Source organism: Vollenhovia emeryi, unplaced genomic scaffold, assembly GCF_000949405.1.
Source record: "Vollenhovia emeryi isolate VEMERY1.0 unplaced genomic scaffold, V.emery_V1.0 DF939134.1, whole genome shotgun sequence".
Taxonomy (NCBI): domain Eukaryota; kingdom Metazoa; phylum Arthropoda; class Insecta; order Hymenoptera; family Formicidae; genus Vollenhovia; species Vollenhovia emeryi.
Window position 1 is genome coordinate 1,437,979 of NW_011967232.1, and position 16,115 is coordinate 1,454,093.

Genomic DNA, 16,115 nt, shown 5'->3' on the forward strand with positions numbered 1-16,115 from the left:
TAAAGTAACTTTTCAAGAGATGCCCTATATGATAAGTTGATCTAATAGAATGTACAAAGTGGAGTATTTTCTGAAAACCTAATATCTTTCTCTTACAGTAACTTGATACTGTAACGAGTGAGAGACAAATGTGAGATAAATTATTAACACAGACTTTTTTTACTATCATATGTAAAAGATATACATTTACGTAGAAAATCCAGCAAAGTAAATAAATTATGTTTTGAAATTATGATTGACACATTGAACTTTTACAAATATTTATTTTTAAGTGAGATACCATTTTTATTTTATCATTAAATTTCAATGCCTTTTTTAATCCGAAGAAATGTATTTTTACCGTTTTATCTTCTTTATAAGTTTTGCATTTCTGGCAATAAGAACGTTTCACTTTTCCGGGGAAAGCGGAGGATCTATAATGTAGATATGGGAGAGATAAAATATGCTGTCATAAAATGTAGGTACCGATAATCGCTCATTGGATAGATATTATCGTCTCGTATAACATGGAAATTATTCGCTATTTCCGTTTACGTGTGAACCACGAGCGCCGACAAATTTTCTCGTGTAACATTAGAAAAATTCTCAGAATATTCCAAAGTGTATGAGCAAATGAATCAACATTTTATTTGACCGCTTCGTTTACCGATTTCTTCGCGTGGTATCGCATTCTTTATCTTATTATTTAATTTGTCAATAATTTCGCAGAATTAGTTATCAAAATAGAGAACTGTCGTTTTGGATATCCTCTCGACGGGGATAATAAGGATCGCCGGGGAGTGTTAATGGATTCACAGCACATTCAGTTCTGTACATGGACGCTCATCGATCTTGTGTTTGACGCATGCATCGCGTGCTTACATGCATACGATCATTGAGCTGGCCGTAGCCATTGTTTACAATAATTATGTACAGGCGTGGCTGCGCGGCTCGCAATTTTGTGTCTGTGCGATGCATACCTAAATATACCTCGCGCGCGCGCGAGAGATATTATAGTTCCCGGATGCACGGGATTCATTCGGTGTTTACACACCTCGGCGTTTTTTTACCACCCGTTAAACAATGATAAAACGCTGCAAGATAAAAACTTTTTTTTACTCCTTTTCGGACTTAGGTGATGCGTGCATGTGTTTCCTATGCGCAGTTTAACAATACCGGATTGCTCGGCGCAATATTATTTTCCGATACACGTGCCCCAGCATCGTCGTTGCTGCGTTTTATTTAACGTATAACAATTCATCATTCGCGAATATTTCATACCGCGAATATTTTTGCTTCGGCAGTGGATGGATCGCCACCGACTGCGCAAATTACCCCGGCCATTTAATTAACCGCTTGTCTTCGGTGACGATGGTGATCAATGCTAGTCGTCTAACGAGGGATTTAATCAGGTCATTAGCGCGTTTGTTCGCGAGAATTTGCGCAACTTTAAAGTCGTTGCAGGGAGGTAATTTGACGTTATAGCGATCGTTAATAATATTTGCCGGTAACTACCGGTATATGCTTTGACACGGCGTCGAGTACGGGGCATCTTGGCGCTCGTCATAAACGTTACTTCACATTTGCTGACAGTTATCGGCTAGACTTTGCGTTACACCACGCTGGCGCGCGTCATATCGAAAATAAAGCGATACTACGATCTAATGAGAATGAATCGCGGGGATAACAATATACGAGCCATTCAAGTTACGAGCTCTCGCGAATGTTATTCTGGCTGCGTAACTTTGAGTACGTCTCGCTGTAACGATCGCTACACCTGTACGTCAAGTTGATAAACTAATTGGTACGTTAGATTTTTTTCAAGAAGCACGATTATTTGAAATGGCAAAAATCACGTTATTTTTTCGGAAAACGTTACGAGCACAATGAAAAACTATTAAGTATTAATTTTTGATTATACATTTAATGTATTATTTACATGTATTAAAAAAAGAAAAGTGTCTCACAATGCGGCTTGTTGTCTGTTTCAGGTGGTGTTAGTTTTCATTCTCAGTATAGCATCGCTTATAATATACTTCATCGATGCCTCCAGGTGAGTAACAAGAGTTCGCTGGCGGTGTTAATGCGTGGCTTTTAAGTTTATCACAAACATTCATGCATATTGTTTTTATTCTCGCGCAGTATTGGTAATATTATAACAGCACTTTGTAGCTTTTTCTTGCGGTTTAATTAAGGGCGCGGTGATAATCGCTAGTTTAATCGCTGCTATTTTAGTCGCCCTTTCAGTGTTGCCTTTTTTAAGACCGAGACCTTCGCGTGAGTTCATAAGAGATGCTGACCTAACATCCGCAATCTCGTGCTTTTATGTTACAGCGATGGTGGAGCGTTGTCAGCGGTGGAGCGTTGCCAGAAGTGGAGCAACAACATTACTCAGCAGATAGACTTAGCTTTCAATATATTTTTTATGGTCTACTTTTTTATACGCGTAAGTAAGATTATCGGTCCCGTTTGTCTCAATGAACTTTTTGGCAAGCATTAAGATTATTAAGTGGAGGATACAAGTTTTGTGCAAAATTCTGTCACATAAAAAAAATACAGACGTTTTGTCTTTCATCTCGTGAATTTCTCAGGAAGAAAAACTTGGTGAAAGTTTCACCAAAATTCGGAACGTTTAAAAAACATTTCAAACTTGTTATAAATACACGCTTCGTGCGAAGTATAGACAATTTTTATTTGTATCTTACAAAAATGTTCTCGGGTTCTTTCCGTGAAATATTTTTTATACTAGTTTTTTTACTTACAATTTGTCTTTCTTATGATTCCCGCAGTTTATCGCCGCCAGTGACAAGCTGTGGTTCATGTTGGAGATGTATTCGTTCGTGGACTACTTTACGATACCACCGTCCTTCGTGTCGATATATCTCGATCGGACGTGGATCGGACTGAGGTTCCTCCGAGCCCTACGACTGATGACGGTCCCTGACATCCTCCAGTACCTTAACATTCTAAAGACATCGAGCTCTATTCGTCTCGCCCAACTCGTATCCATCTTCATTTCGGTATGGTTAACCGCTGCTGGCATCATTCATTTGGTGAGTTTTATCCTCCTTTTGTGCTTAATTACTTAAAAAGTGACTCACTACACTACAAGTGTTGTACCGGTTACTCTTTGGATTTGGTTTGTAATAGAAAATATAATTCTCTCATTTTGCCATTTAATTCTCTCAACACACTTATATTACTTTCCAAAATAATTTGACTGTGCAACTATTACAGGTGCATAGAGAGTTGTGAGAAATGTGGAAATTAATAATTGTTTGATACATAATACTTGATAACAAAACTAATTCTTGAAAAATAAATTTTTAGCAATTTTGGAAACATTTAAGGATGATTAATTACAAAATAATTTGCTTTCCATAAGACATTAAATCGTTTAATAAATTAAATAAAAAAATATGAGTATTCCTAAATCTAACAATCCTACTTTACAGATAATAAATAGATACGCTTGTAATAATATGATAGTGAAAATCTAGTATTGATTCCTTCATTGAATGTATCATGAAAAATTATAATAATATAAACCACGGAACTATTATATTTATATTTAACGCTGTATCTTTTTACGATTTTTAATTTTTACGCTTCGAGTATTATCAATAAGAAGAATATAATCTTGCATTACTATTCGATATATTTCGCTCTCATCTCACGACTCTCTTTTACATTTCCCAGGACGCCCTATGCGTAGAAATCCGAGAGATTCGTTTCTCGAAATGTTCCACGTTTATGCCATTGCGCAGTAGTAAAAGCTTATGGTTATGACCTGCCAATATAAATCGCAATTTCACTCTTGACACCAGGACGGCCCTAAACGTAATAACATTGTGCCCGCAGCTTGAAAACTCAGGGGACCCTTTCGAGTTCACGAACCCACAGCATCTTTCATACTGGACCTGTGTGTACTTTCTGATCGTGACGATGTCCACGGTAGGATATGGCGACGTTTACTGCCAGACGGTCCTCGGCCGCACATTCCTAGTATTTTTTCTACTTGTCGGTTTGGTAAGTTATTCTTGTCTATTTCTCTCAAACAATATTGAACTAATTTAACATTTACGTACATACGTCGATTAAAAGAACCTTCTTATTCCGCGTATAATGTGCCCCTCGATTGGCGTGATTCTCAGAAACGCATTCCCATTTTTTACGCTCTTAATAATTTTTATTTTTCATTTCGATTCGGTCTCCATAGATAACCACAGTAGCATTTTTCTGGAAAAACGATATCACTTGTGCATAATTAAATTCTCCACCACGTGGCAGTGATTATAGTTTACGAAATGTAGAACACATAATTTTACATGAAGTGAGGAGCTAAGTAAAAATCTCTATTCTCGTAGAAACCTTTACTGTGTTTGTCTATGGATTTCTTATTTTTGTGATAAATAAATATGCGAGCTTTGCGAAATGCGCGAAACGTCTTTTCTTCTTTCTCGAAATGATCTTTTCAAGTATACAACGCGAGGACAGGCCGAAAATTTATAAAACGTCTTCTTATCATATCGACCCGGGGCATTGATACTTTTTTTTTCTTCCGCTTCTTATCGATTTCGCGTGCATCCGAAGAGCTTTTTCGCTTGACTTGTCTTTCCGCCAAGTCTCCGCCGCGCGATCGCGCATATCTTCTTTTCTCAACCCTTCAGAGAAATCTCGAAGTATCGCCGCAGAGCATTCCGCTTGCTACTCGGCGTTTCGCATAGCTCGTTTCGTCTGGGGCTGCTAGTTTTGCCAAGGCTCGTATATCAGAGCGGGACGATCGGCGAGACGAGCGGCGGCCCCAGATTTACGTGTCCCCCGAGCCGCGAGACGGTGAATACTTCGAGTGTACGGTGTTCTCCGGCCGTTGATCCTCCTGCATCGCGATGGCACCCAGAAACGATCCACGGTACTCATTAGGAAATTGTTTACGATGCGAACTTTTTCATTGTGACACTTAAATTTCGTATCTTTTGACATCTCAGGAGTTCGGCAAGTTGAAAAATATTATAAAAGATACGCGAGCTCTCCAGATGAAGACTCGATCTCCTTTGCTTTCGATCGCCGATACAATAGTGGCGTTTTTAGATTAGCCAAACTTTTACGTCTCGAAGACAGCCTGAAAATACTTGCGTCGTCGACGGTACCAATGCGGGCTTTATTGTAAGAGTAAACGTTAATGTAACTTCACTGATTTATGTTTCAAAGAGATAAAGCTTGTACGATAAGTATGTTTTCTGAATAGACATATTTAGAACTTTTATCGCGAATTTACTCCACTTCTTGAACTTTCTGGGTTCGCAACTCGAGACAAAGGGAAACGTGGTTGTAGCGCTATTGAAATAACGCCGATGTCACGCGAAAATGGCTTTTTGGGGCAGAAATCAACGGCGGAGAACGGTGCCACTCGTTATACCGAATCGATCGACTGGTTTGAACGCCGATGCCGCGCATTAACGCGGGCGTGCCTTTTATGCGTACTTATTACGTTTGCGGTTTATCGATTCACCTGAGTCCTCGCGACCGTGCAGGTCGGCTTGGTCGGGAATAATAGCCCGCTCTTGGAATTTTTCGAAGACGTACGTCGCAATTTTTCTCCCAAGACGCGGGCATCGCCGTTCAAAAGACCACCCGTGGAAAACGCGTCTACGCTAACATTTGTTGTCCGCAGCTCACTGTAGAATATTAATAGATAACATTGATTATCGAGCTGAAGAGGGCATATCTCGAAAGTGCGATTATTTGACGTACATGAAATTCTGATACCGAATTAGTTTCACGCATAAGGGCTTAAATCGTTCCACGTAGAATGAGTTTTTACCTTTACCTTTTACAAAACAATTCGCTAATGCGATATGTCATGAACGAGTAATTACATTTTAGTTACTTTGTGTGTTTTCGAGCAAAGAAAATATGATATACAATTATATGATATGTTTTGCTCTTTAATTTGCGATTATCGGATATTCAATTAGACACATTTTATGAATATAAGAGTCAAAAGATTCCAGTAAAAGAAACTGTTGCGAATTAAGCCTTTATCGTGGTATGACGACGAACTAAAGAGACTAATTTAAGTCACCCAAGAGCTTCACTCCTTTTCTTGAACGTTGCTCAAAATCTAATTTCATTTAAACGTGTCCCCTATTTCCTCTAACTTGTATGTATATACATTCAAAACGTAGGAAAAATTCCCATTGTCATGTGAAGTAGATAATTTGGACAAACCGAAATTTTAATTCGAAAATTCAGCAATGACAGTAGAGACGAGAAAACAAAAACATTGGCTAGTTCTACTTTATACCTCAATATCCCATATTCTATATCACATATTTTTTATCGGAACCATCGTGACATTTTCAGACCGTTATATCTTTAAAATCACTAAAAAAGACCTGAAAATTGCATTGCGTATCTCAAATGTAAACAATAATTAAATATTATTTGAAAGAAAGAGACACAAAATTTTATAAATTTGAAAATGTTTTAGGATAAATTATTGTCAAGACAAAAAGGTTACATTTAACAGTCTATATCTTCTTCTTTTCTGGTAACACACAAGCAGTTTAAAGCGCAACAGAAAAATCTTTTATCTCCATTATTAAATATATTTTCATTTCGCGTACTTTTACATAGCATGACTTGATATATTTTCTTGAAGAAGAACTTTTTAAAACACTGTATTATGTCAAAGAGCATTGATAGAATTATTAAAAGCGGAACATTAATATACAAAAAACACGATGAATTTTAGCAAATGTGTGATTTTTATTTCTACACATTTATACTCTATTAAAAAATACTCGATTAAAAAAGACTTTTAATAAAATTAATTGTTAGAATGAATAGAGAGTGCTGCAAGTGCCTCTCAAATAATACAATTTAGCACTTGTAGAATTATTTCAAAAATTTTCGTATTTTTGTTCACACATTGATATTGAGCAATTTTGTAAACGTAGTGTACATCTTATAACAACTTGACGATTAAAAAGAGACGTAATAGCCGATTAATATAAGTTAAATTATTCGTTCTAATAGTACGACAATTTCTTCCCAATGTTACGGATTTTGATGCAAAAGTTTCAATTTTTGTTATAATGTTTAACAAAAATCTCAAGATATACGATTAATAATATAATTTTCAAAATGGCAACTGAAGCATTTAGCATTGCCAACATTTCCCTTACATCGAATCGTGACTCGCATCAGATTAATTTGCTATAATTGCAAACGCTCGAGCCTTCCGATTCCGGTGTTATATGAAATGGTGAAAGAAGTAATTGCGGTCATACGTATTTGTACGACACATCGTAGCTATTGAAAGCATATATATTATTATTCCTTCTCTCTTTCTCTCTCTCTCTCTCTCTCTCTCTCTCTCTCTCTCTCTCTCTCTCTTCTCTTACCTAACTTTCTCACTCTCTACCTTACGGCTTAAATTGGTTCTAAGAGTTTTGCTACAGCCATTGTCTATCTTTTCTCTTCGATCTAAGAGTCATTTGTAGCTAATAATGCGGCGAATCGATTTACTCGGGTACGATCGATTCGGCTTGTCATGCGAATGCTGCGGTATATGCTGCGAACTTATTTTTTCACGATGTTAGCGAGTATCGAAAGGATTTTATTACATGAGGAGCCTCGAAACTTGAAACTATGGAATTCTATTGAAAATCCCGTTCCATATTATTGAAGTGCATGGATAAAACTCACGAACAATTTAGAGTAGCTCTTATTACAAGAGAAAAGTTGTTTAAAAAGCCACATAAACATTTTAATTACTTGACCCTTTTACTTTTTCTCGTGAATATTTGCACAATTTATATAAAAATTAAATAATCCTAGTTTTGTAAGTATTTTATAATTATGACTTAAAAAGTCAATTACTTTTTACGCGCGTTATTCTTTGTATAAAAATGGTGTAAAGCGAACATTTTGCGACACCAATTCTTTATCTTTAATGACGCGATACAATAATATTTGATTGCATAAGTATCTAACTAGAGAAAAAAATAAAAAGTGGAGGATAATAAAAATTCACAGAAGTAACGCAAGAAACATAGATTAACTTGTCGATCTTGCAATCCACGGTCAAAGATTCGAGGTACTCATTATATATGAATCTCTTTATATGAATTTTATCGTATCTCTCTCGAAGAGCACGAGGCCCGATGGTCTCGACAAAATATTGGTGTCTGTACGCGCTTGATCTTTAACTGTCCACATTCTGTCTGTATGTGTATTTTCTGCGACGCTGATACGCTGCTCATATTACGACGTAAGATATTATTCTGACCGCTTGAACTTTATTTTGTTTCGAATTGTCGGCCGTATGGTACTCTCTACAGTGAATTCCGATTACGATGAGATATCAAGGGTGAACGCGGTACTTAACCGAAGTAATAATGTTCATCCGTTTCATTATTACGGGAACATTTACTTCGTTTTCGCTCCCGCAATCGATAAAGAGCGAAAGCTGCACACACAAGTGATAGTTTTATTGTATTACGGGACAGGAGATGCCACCTTGTCTTTCTATCGATTTTAAATGACGCGTCGTAAACTTTGTTAGAGAACAATTCTGGAGATGGAGTATCTTTAAGACTTTCCTTTTTTTCCCTCTCAAATTGGCAGTTCCAGATCAGCGACAATGAAAAAATTGAGTCAAACTATCTTTACAGAACACAAGCAGAGTAGAATTTATGTCCTTCTCCTATCAAATATTTTAAATTATTTATTCGAATCAATAATTTAGCGTAAAGTTTGATTCTTAATCCGACAAACTTATATAATTCATTTATAAAAATGTAGACTAAATTAAATTACAGATAAGTTTTTAATATTAATTCGTAATTTTATAAAATATCGTAGCTTGTATTTATTATACTTATTAATTAATTTTATTTATTAGTAATTTTGAATGAAATTACTAATAAATAAGAACTATGCTTCGTTAATATGTTGGGATAATCGTGAATTTACTTACATTTTTTATTTACTATTTATTTCATTAAATTCCTCAATAAATCGTTAATTTTATATCACATTGATATACATTTCTGATTCTATGCATTTTACATCCGGAGATAAAAATTAATGTAAATGTGGACATCTATACTGGAAATGTATCGAGCGTGTTGGAGAATGTGGTGTGTCCTGTCCTTTCTATTTGCGTGTATTGCAGAGGTTTGTAACCGAATCGTTGGTCTGTTGATTAGTCAGCTGGGAATGAAAAATCATGTCCTTGTAACACATTTAAAGGGGAAGGTTCTTTTGGAACGCTTTCAAAACGCTTTGGCACTCGTTTGAAAGTGTGATATTGTCTCTGTATAACGCGCGACTGGCGTGGGACCCTTTTAACCGAACTCAGTATAATATTCCGAGAGACACGAGCAGTAATAAATCCGAAATTAGACGACGCGCGGTCGTAAATTAAACCAACTCGGGCAAGCTTAAAAGATCGATAGACTCCCGGTTCATTGCGAGTTCGGGCCCGGCCGCGAGTACCTAAAAGTAACACAGAAATGAAGTTGCGCATTGTCTCCGATTGCATAAAGGGATGAAGAGAAAAAAACTGGACTTTTTCAGGCTAACAAAAGAAAAGAACGCTATATTTTATACATATACACACGTTTTGCACACGCTAGCTTTAAAATAAATTAAGGTTCTTATATATACTCAAATAATATTTTATATGTATATTGCTGATGCATTTATCAGCGTGAAAAGCACCTTTCGACGAGAACAATTATGCGGTGCGGTTATTTTAACTAATTGTATTAAATATCCTTGTTTTAAAATTTATAAACGAGGTTTCCAGTAATATAATAGAGAATTATCGCAAATGGAGTACATGCATATTCTAATTTACGCTCAATCCAACATAATTTTATACAACTAGAACGGTGTATCAAATGAACGATGCATTCAAATATATCCACACAGAATTTTACTCCTAAATTCTGGGTCATCAGACTAATTTATTATCGCAATTTACGTTATAGTGTTACTACAAATATCCATAACAGCCGTTCGGTTACAAACCCCAAATTTGCAAGGCCCGTGCAAGTAAGAGATTACATTTTTATTTCCAAATACAATAATCTCTCTTTCTCTTTCTCTTTCAGAATAATCTATTATTAAGATACTGATCTACGACTATCCGCGGACATTAAGCTTATTACAATTCGTGGGATTGTGCGTTAATATACTACTTGCTAAATTCTAGAATACGCGGCATTTCCGCTAAGTATCACTGAAATTCTGAGCTCCGGGTACGCGCGAGTTCTCACTTCGCCGCGTACTTGTCGCACGGCGAAGTGATCGCCGGTCGTACAATTCGCTGCTTCGCCATGCTACTTTACAGGATATCTATCCCTGGCTGTTTCTTGAGAGCGTACATCATGTCGAGCGCAAAGTGCCGACACACTTCTCTCTCGCTGTCCTGTCTCTTACGATAATTTCGTTGATCGCAGTGTCTTTAGTTGCCTGGTATCTATAAAGCTCGCGACACAAACGTCCAAAGTCGCGTATCACTTTCAGCGCCTATATTAATGGCAAATTACGTGGCGTGACACGACACGGCACGACTTTATCGATCGTTTTATGATGGATCATATCTTTCTCATAGCACCCGGCATTATAGACGATTTACATAATAGAGCTTCCTCCATTTTACACGCGCACGAAGTAAGATCGATTTGTTAAATTTCCTTTCTGCTTCCGTTCATCAAAACCGCTTGTGTCTTTCTCACACTTCTGCTTTTTAATTTTTAATTGTCATAAGTTATATCACTATCCTAGACAATATATTTATTCTATTCGTAAACAGTAGAATTACAAGATTAAACATCATCACATTATCTTATCAGATGTAATGAAACAAAGGATATAAAATAATTTTTATTCGGTTAAAGATTCGCGATTTAATATATTTCGTTATAATACATATTTTGTTAGTAACTTAGAGTCAAATAATACAATGATAAGAGTATTACGGTGGTTCCTGCATAAACCGATTATAAGTAGAAAAAATTGAAATTTAAGTATGTCATAGTTGCAAGTTTTATCTATCAGTACGTGAAATTTTAGACTCGGTCGCCGATGAAATAAAAGAAAGAAAAAAATGTTAAAGTTGTAATTTTTAACATAGAGTTTACGGACCGATCACTTGTAGAAGCACTTTAAGGGTTAATATTATTTCATAGAAATAGTAGATCTTAACAAAAAACGAGATCAATATAATAAATGTCATAAGGATTTAAATGCACTATTAAATATGAGGTCACCGACCTCTGCAAGCAAATACTTATTAGTAAAGTAAGAAAATATAATGTTTTGAGGAAATCTGACAGCTCTTTGACGTTACATATTTTTAAACGCGCATATATAACTTTATCATGCATTTGACCAATAATGCATTAAGTGGTATTTTTTTATGAAAAAGCCACATAAATTTATAAAAATCAAAGGGGCCCCACCAAAGTATCCATACTAACCGCTCCTTCGTGCAGGGCCACCCTAATCGCAAGAATTTGTTATTAAATTTTTTTATGAATATACAAATTAGAAAATTCACACATCTTTATGTAATCATAAATTTAAAAAGTACTGATGACTTGACATTTACGAAAATACTTCTGCTGTTTTCTGTATTATCTGTTCATCCTTTTCTTGCTTACTGTACTGCTTTTATTCATGCTCACACGCTTAAATATTACTATACCGCAGACACGCACAAACATCCACAAATAAGAACTTGAAACATACACACTGGATAATTCTATACGCGGTTGCAAAATCTCCAACAAAATCTTCGTGATGTAAGTATACTGATGTATAATGTAGCATTTTTGGCACCAAATAAAATTGTGACAGAAAACATTTCACTACAATTCGATTTTTTAAATCGATTTTGATCTATTTTACACGATTTTTATCAAATTGCAGCAAAAAGCAATGATTATCTACGACGTGTTAATAGTTATATTAACTGTACATGTTAGTTGTTTGTAGTAATTTGATTAAACTTAAATCATTATTATCAGGATAATATTAAATTATATAAAAAATTATATATTATAATTAATGCCTAAATTTTCATATAAATTTATATTTTGTTGGATTGTTGGATGTTGAACAGTTTTACAGAATACATATGTTTTGTGCGCAACTTTTTGCGTATACAAATATGTTCCAACATTTTTATCTTCGTGGATATAGTGTCGTTAGAATAAAAAACAGAATCGATTTATCGCTATTAAAAATTGAAATTTGAGTGAGAAATTTTGCCAGCATAGTTGCGCTAGCGAGGTACTCTTTTTTTCACATTGTACGCTTTGTTCTCCGTGCATCGATTCAAGATACGTCCCACGATATCGATGTACTTAGAAACGTCGCAATTTTCGCGTCACATTTTTAAGCACACGTCTTTCAAGCACATTTTTCGAAACGAGAAACGTAGAATGTAGATTGTTGCCCAGTCGCATTTTTACCCTATTTCTGCTTTCTTCTTTACTATCCCGACGCGAAACACGCACCTAACTTACACCATAATACGGCGCGGAAGCACTGCTGCTAGACGCAACCGTACATAGTTGACCCAGTTTGTTTCCTAAATGATCCGTAGTCGCATAGTGTTTTCCAGTTATGATTTCTATTTGCAGGCAATTTTTGCTAGTAGCATACCCGAGATAATAGAGCTCGTAGGCAGTAGGTCCAAGTACAGCGGCGAGTACAAGCGGGAGCATGGAAAGAGGTATTACTATCAAATTTACGTCCTACATACCCTCTGTCTCTTGTCTATTAATTTTACTTTTCCTTTTCCAGTATGTCTATGTATATACTTATACTTACTCGTAAGGATTAACGAACGTTAATCACACGCAATATACAATATACACAAATCACACACGCAGATACACCCCACACGATGCGCAATTTGCACGCGTGCACTTGCATACACGTTTGCCGTCGTGGTAATGTTCATCATCGTTCCATCATCGTTCTACATTAATGCAGAACTTGAAGAGCTCGAGAAGCCGAGTGATGAATGCATGAAAATTTACAGCAGGTGGAAGTATAGAGTTGACGAGTATAACGACCGCGCGCGCGGTGTGTAATCGTCGTTGGCGTTCCCTTTCGTTTCCCAATGAATCAAACGGCTCTTGTCCACGGTGAAAGGTCGAATAAAACGAGGAGGAAAGAATTTCACGATCGACACGGGCGAGCGGTGTTCCACCAATAAAAGGTGGAAGCGCTCGGAATCGAAAATCTCGATATTCGATATATTTACTTGTGTAACGAGCACTGGATCAAGGGAGTATATTTTCGCGTGATGGAAAGTGTGATTAAAATGTATGATTTGCGATTTGCAAATGTACATTTATTTATTTTTTACTATTTTTATAGAGTAAAAAAATAGATTTTTAAATAGTGGATGTTAAAAGTTAGAAACCTGTATTTATATAAATACGATAAATTGCGTTATTTTTATTTTACAATCTTGAAAATACTATATTTAAAAAATGTTTAATTGCATTAAGTATTTCTACTAATTAAATTTAATACATTAGAATTATTAGTGATATATCGAGAAGAAAATTAAGGCAGTTGCAAAATCAGTTTAAATATTTTAACAAATTGTAAGTATCAGCTGCATATTGTAAGAGTCAATCGATTTTATTATTACCGTAACGTTGAATGGAGGTCACTCGTGACCAGGTAAATGTTGAGCCATCTGCGACGACCAAAAGTAGATTTTATTTTTTGGTATCAGTCCAAGTAGCCTCTCGAATTAAAGCCGATAAAGCACAGCTGTGACTTAAATGGGTATGCGCGTAACCACTAACAAGTACCAACGTCATAACCTTGAGCCTCATTTTCCTATTTTATATGTTTTCGAAATTGGATAGAATATACTCATTAAAAAATATCTCTGAGCTCAATTTTGCTCTGTATCACAGTATTTTAGTTTTCGTTTTTAGTTATCATAGTTCAAGTATAAAATAATCTTCACAAGAGATACGAATGGATATAATTGCACAATTTTAATTTCTATTTAAGTTCCTAATTATGTTTGACATTATTTCTTAGAAGCAAATTGGCAAATTTCTAGTCGTTACAATTGTTTAAATTATTTAAACGCACGTAATTAATTTTTATTAATGATGATCTGACGTTCTGACGTGTATAATGACCTTTCACCGTGTAAAGCCAAGTCAACTAAAAAAATATATATATACATATGAAAGTGAAGACTGCGTGTAAGTCCAAAATGACGAGAGAAGCAGTTATGTTTAGTAAGTTTGTATGCATGTACTTTGTACTCAACAAAGTAGTGTTTTTCATCATATATCGATTGTCGTTCTATTTCTACAGCACGAAGCAACAAGCATCCGTTTTTATAATATTAATACATAATAGAATACATAATATTACACGATATTATACACATATGGATCTCATATAATAAAATGGGCGAAAGTAGCTTGATGGACTCAGTATTGCATTTTAGGAATTTAATCTCAAAAGTTGTGAAATTTTTGCACGCCCATATGGTAATGTCACTGTCAAACAAATCTCGTATTATTTCTTATCCGATGATTTTAACTTTAATAGTTACTCCCTTTCTAACTCCATCAAGTTTCTTCGCCGTTACATTAACTATTATTTCCCAAAAGCACACTTTTTTAACAAGTTACATGGTTTGCCACTTTAGTCTGCTACCTTTAGTATATGAACATTTACAGGAATACAATGTTACTTGTTACATTGCACCACATTAGAACCAAAATATCAATGCAACTCTTACATCTAATACTTGAGTTATTACTAGATACATAATTAATAATTTCTTCAACTTAAATCATGTAAAATGATCGCAACAAGTTTGGTAATATTTGGTAATATTGTGTCATAAATTATTGAAGATATAATTTTATTGTTTTAATTATAAATCGTCTTGCATGATTTGATTATCTATTTTACACGAAAGATACATATGCACACTCAATTATGTTATTATAAAACGTAACCATTCGCGAAACACACGTTAGAAATTCCAATTTTTATTTAACTTCCCGATTCTCCCAAAGGAAATGGAAGTTAGACGGAAATTAGTTTTTTAGTTTTTAAAGCAGTTCTTTGGCACCCATTCCAAAAGTAGGCGACGCCATGTTTGAAATGGTGCTGATTGCTCGAAATTGTCGGTATCATGTGCTATACTAGTGTTTGCATGTAGTTAAATTGATTTTTATTGACAGTTCGCACAAGATGATAACATTTGTTTTTCTGCTCCTCGTAGCAGATACGCAGAATGCGTTAATTAACACTACTTGACAGTGGATAATTTAAAGAATCATGACGCATGTCTATTTAGAACGAGGAACTAACGGCACTGTGCTTCATGAAACGATTGACTTGATCTGCATCATTTCGCAAGACTATGCAGAGACGAGTTGTTATTCTTCGCGCTACGAGATACTTGATAGGTATCTCTTTCATGACTGCGCATCATTAATCTAAACGCGCACAATTTGCGTCGTGTTAATATGGAGTTTCATCATTTAATATGACTTAACGTCTTCTGATGGGCGTGCTAGTACATTGGTACGATTATATTCGACGCTATTAATTCACCCATTTTTCACGTAAGTGACTTAGGCTCACAATCAAGTTAGTTTATAAATGAATCGAATTTTCCTATTTGCTTGAGCGACATTAGCTTCGAGGTGTAATGTAAAAAAAACCGTAGCGTTCTACGGTTTATTTTCACTGAGAAGGAATTTGAACAAGTTGTCCATATCGTAAAACGAGAGGATATACAGGGTGCTACGCAAGACTTTGACGTCCGGTCATGGGAAGGTAGAGGGGACTAAGACAAATAGAAAAGTATTGTACTATTTTGCGCTTGGACGAATAGTTATCGAGATACGAAATTTTAAAAATCGCCGTATTAGCCCAACCTACTGGCGAATGTAAGCGCGCGGTGAGAAGCGTCGGCCTAGCGGCCCCGCTCGAGGCGGTGTTCGGCGAGGAATAGAATGGCGGTGCGGGGCGAGGAGTAGGGAGGCGAGGCGCGCCGCTGCCCGTCCGCCGCTTACGCGACCGCTCGCACGTCTCCCCGCGCGGGGGCC

At 35.9% G+C, this 16,115-nt stretch overlaps 1 protein-coding gene across 46 annotated transcripts in view; it reads left to right on the top strand.

Annotated features, from left to right (window-relative positions):
* Positions 1–16,115, top strand: part of LOC105567794 (calcium-activated potassium channel slowpoke) — a 101,015-nt gene that overhangs the window by 38,849 nt on the left and 46,051 nt on the right. For 28 of the 46 annotated variants that reach the window (XM_012022938.1, XM_012022951.1, XM_012022962.1 and 25 more), the window contains exons 2-5: positions 1,971–2,032; positions 2,314–2,425; positions 2,769–3,032; positions 3,841–4,008. In XM_012022938.1, the coding sequence (XP_011878328.1) occupies positions 1,971–2,032; positions 2,314–2,425; positions 2,769–3,032; positions 3,841–4,008 (606 nt within the window). Of the gene's footprint in view, positions 1–1,970; positions 2,033–2,313; positions 2,426–2,768; positions 3,033–3,840; positions 4,009–12,644; positions 12,737–16,115 lie in introns of all 46 variants that reach the window. The other 18 variants (XM_012022945.1, XM_012022981.1, XM_012022937.1 and 15 more) reach the window with 1 other exon arrangement.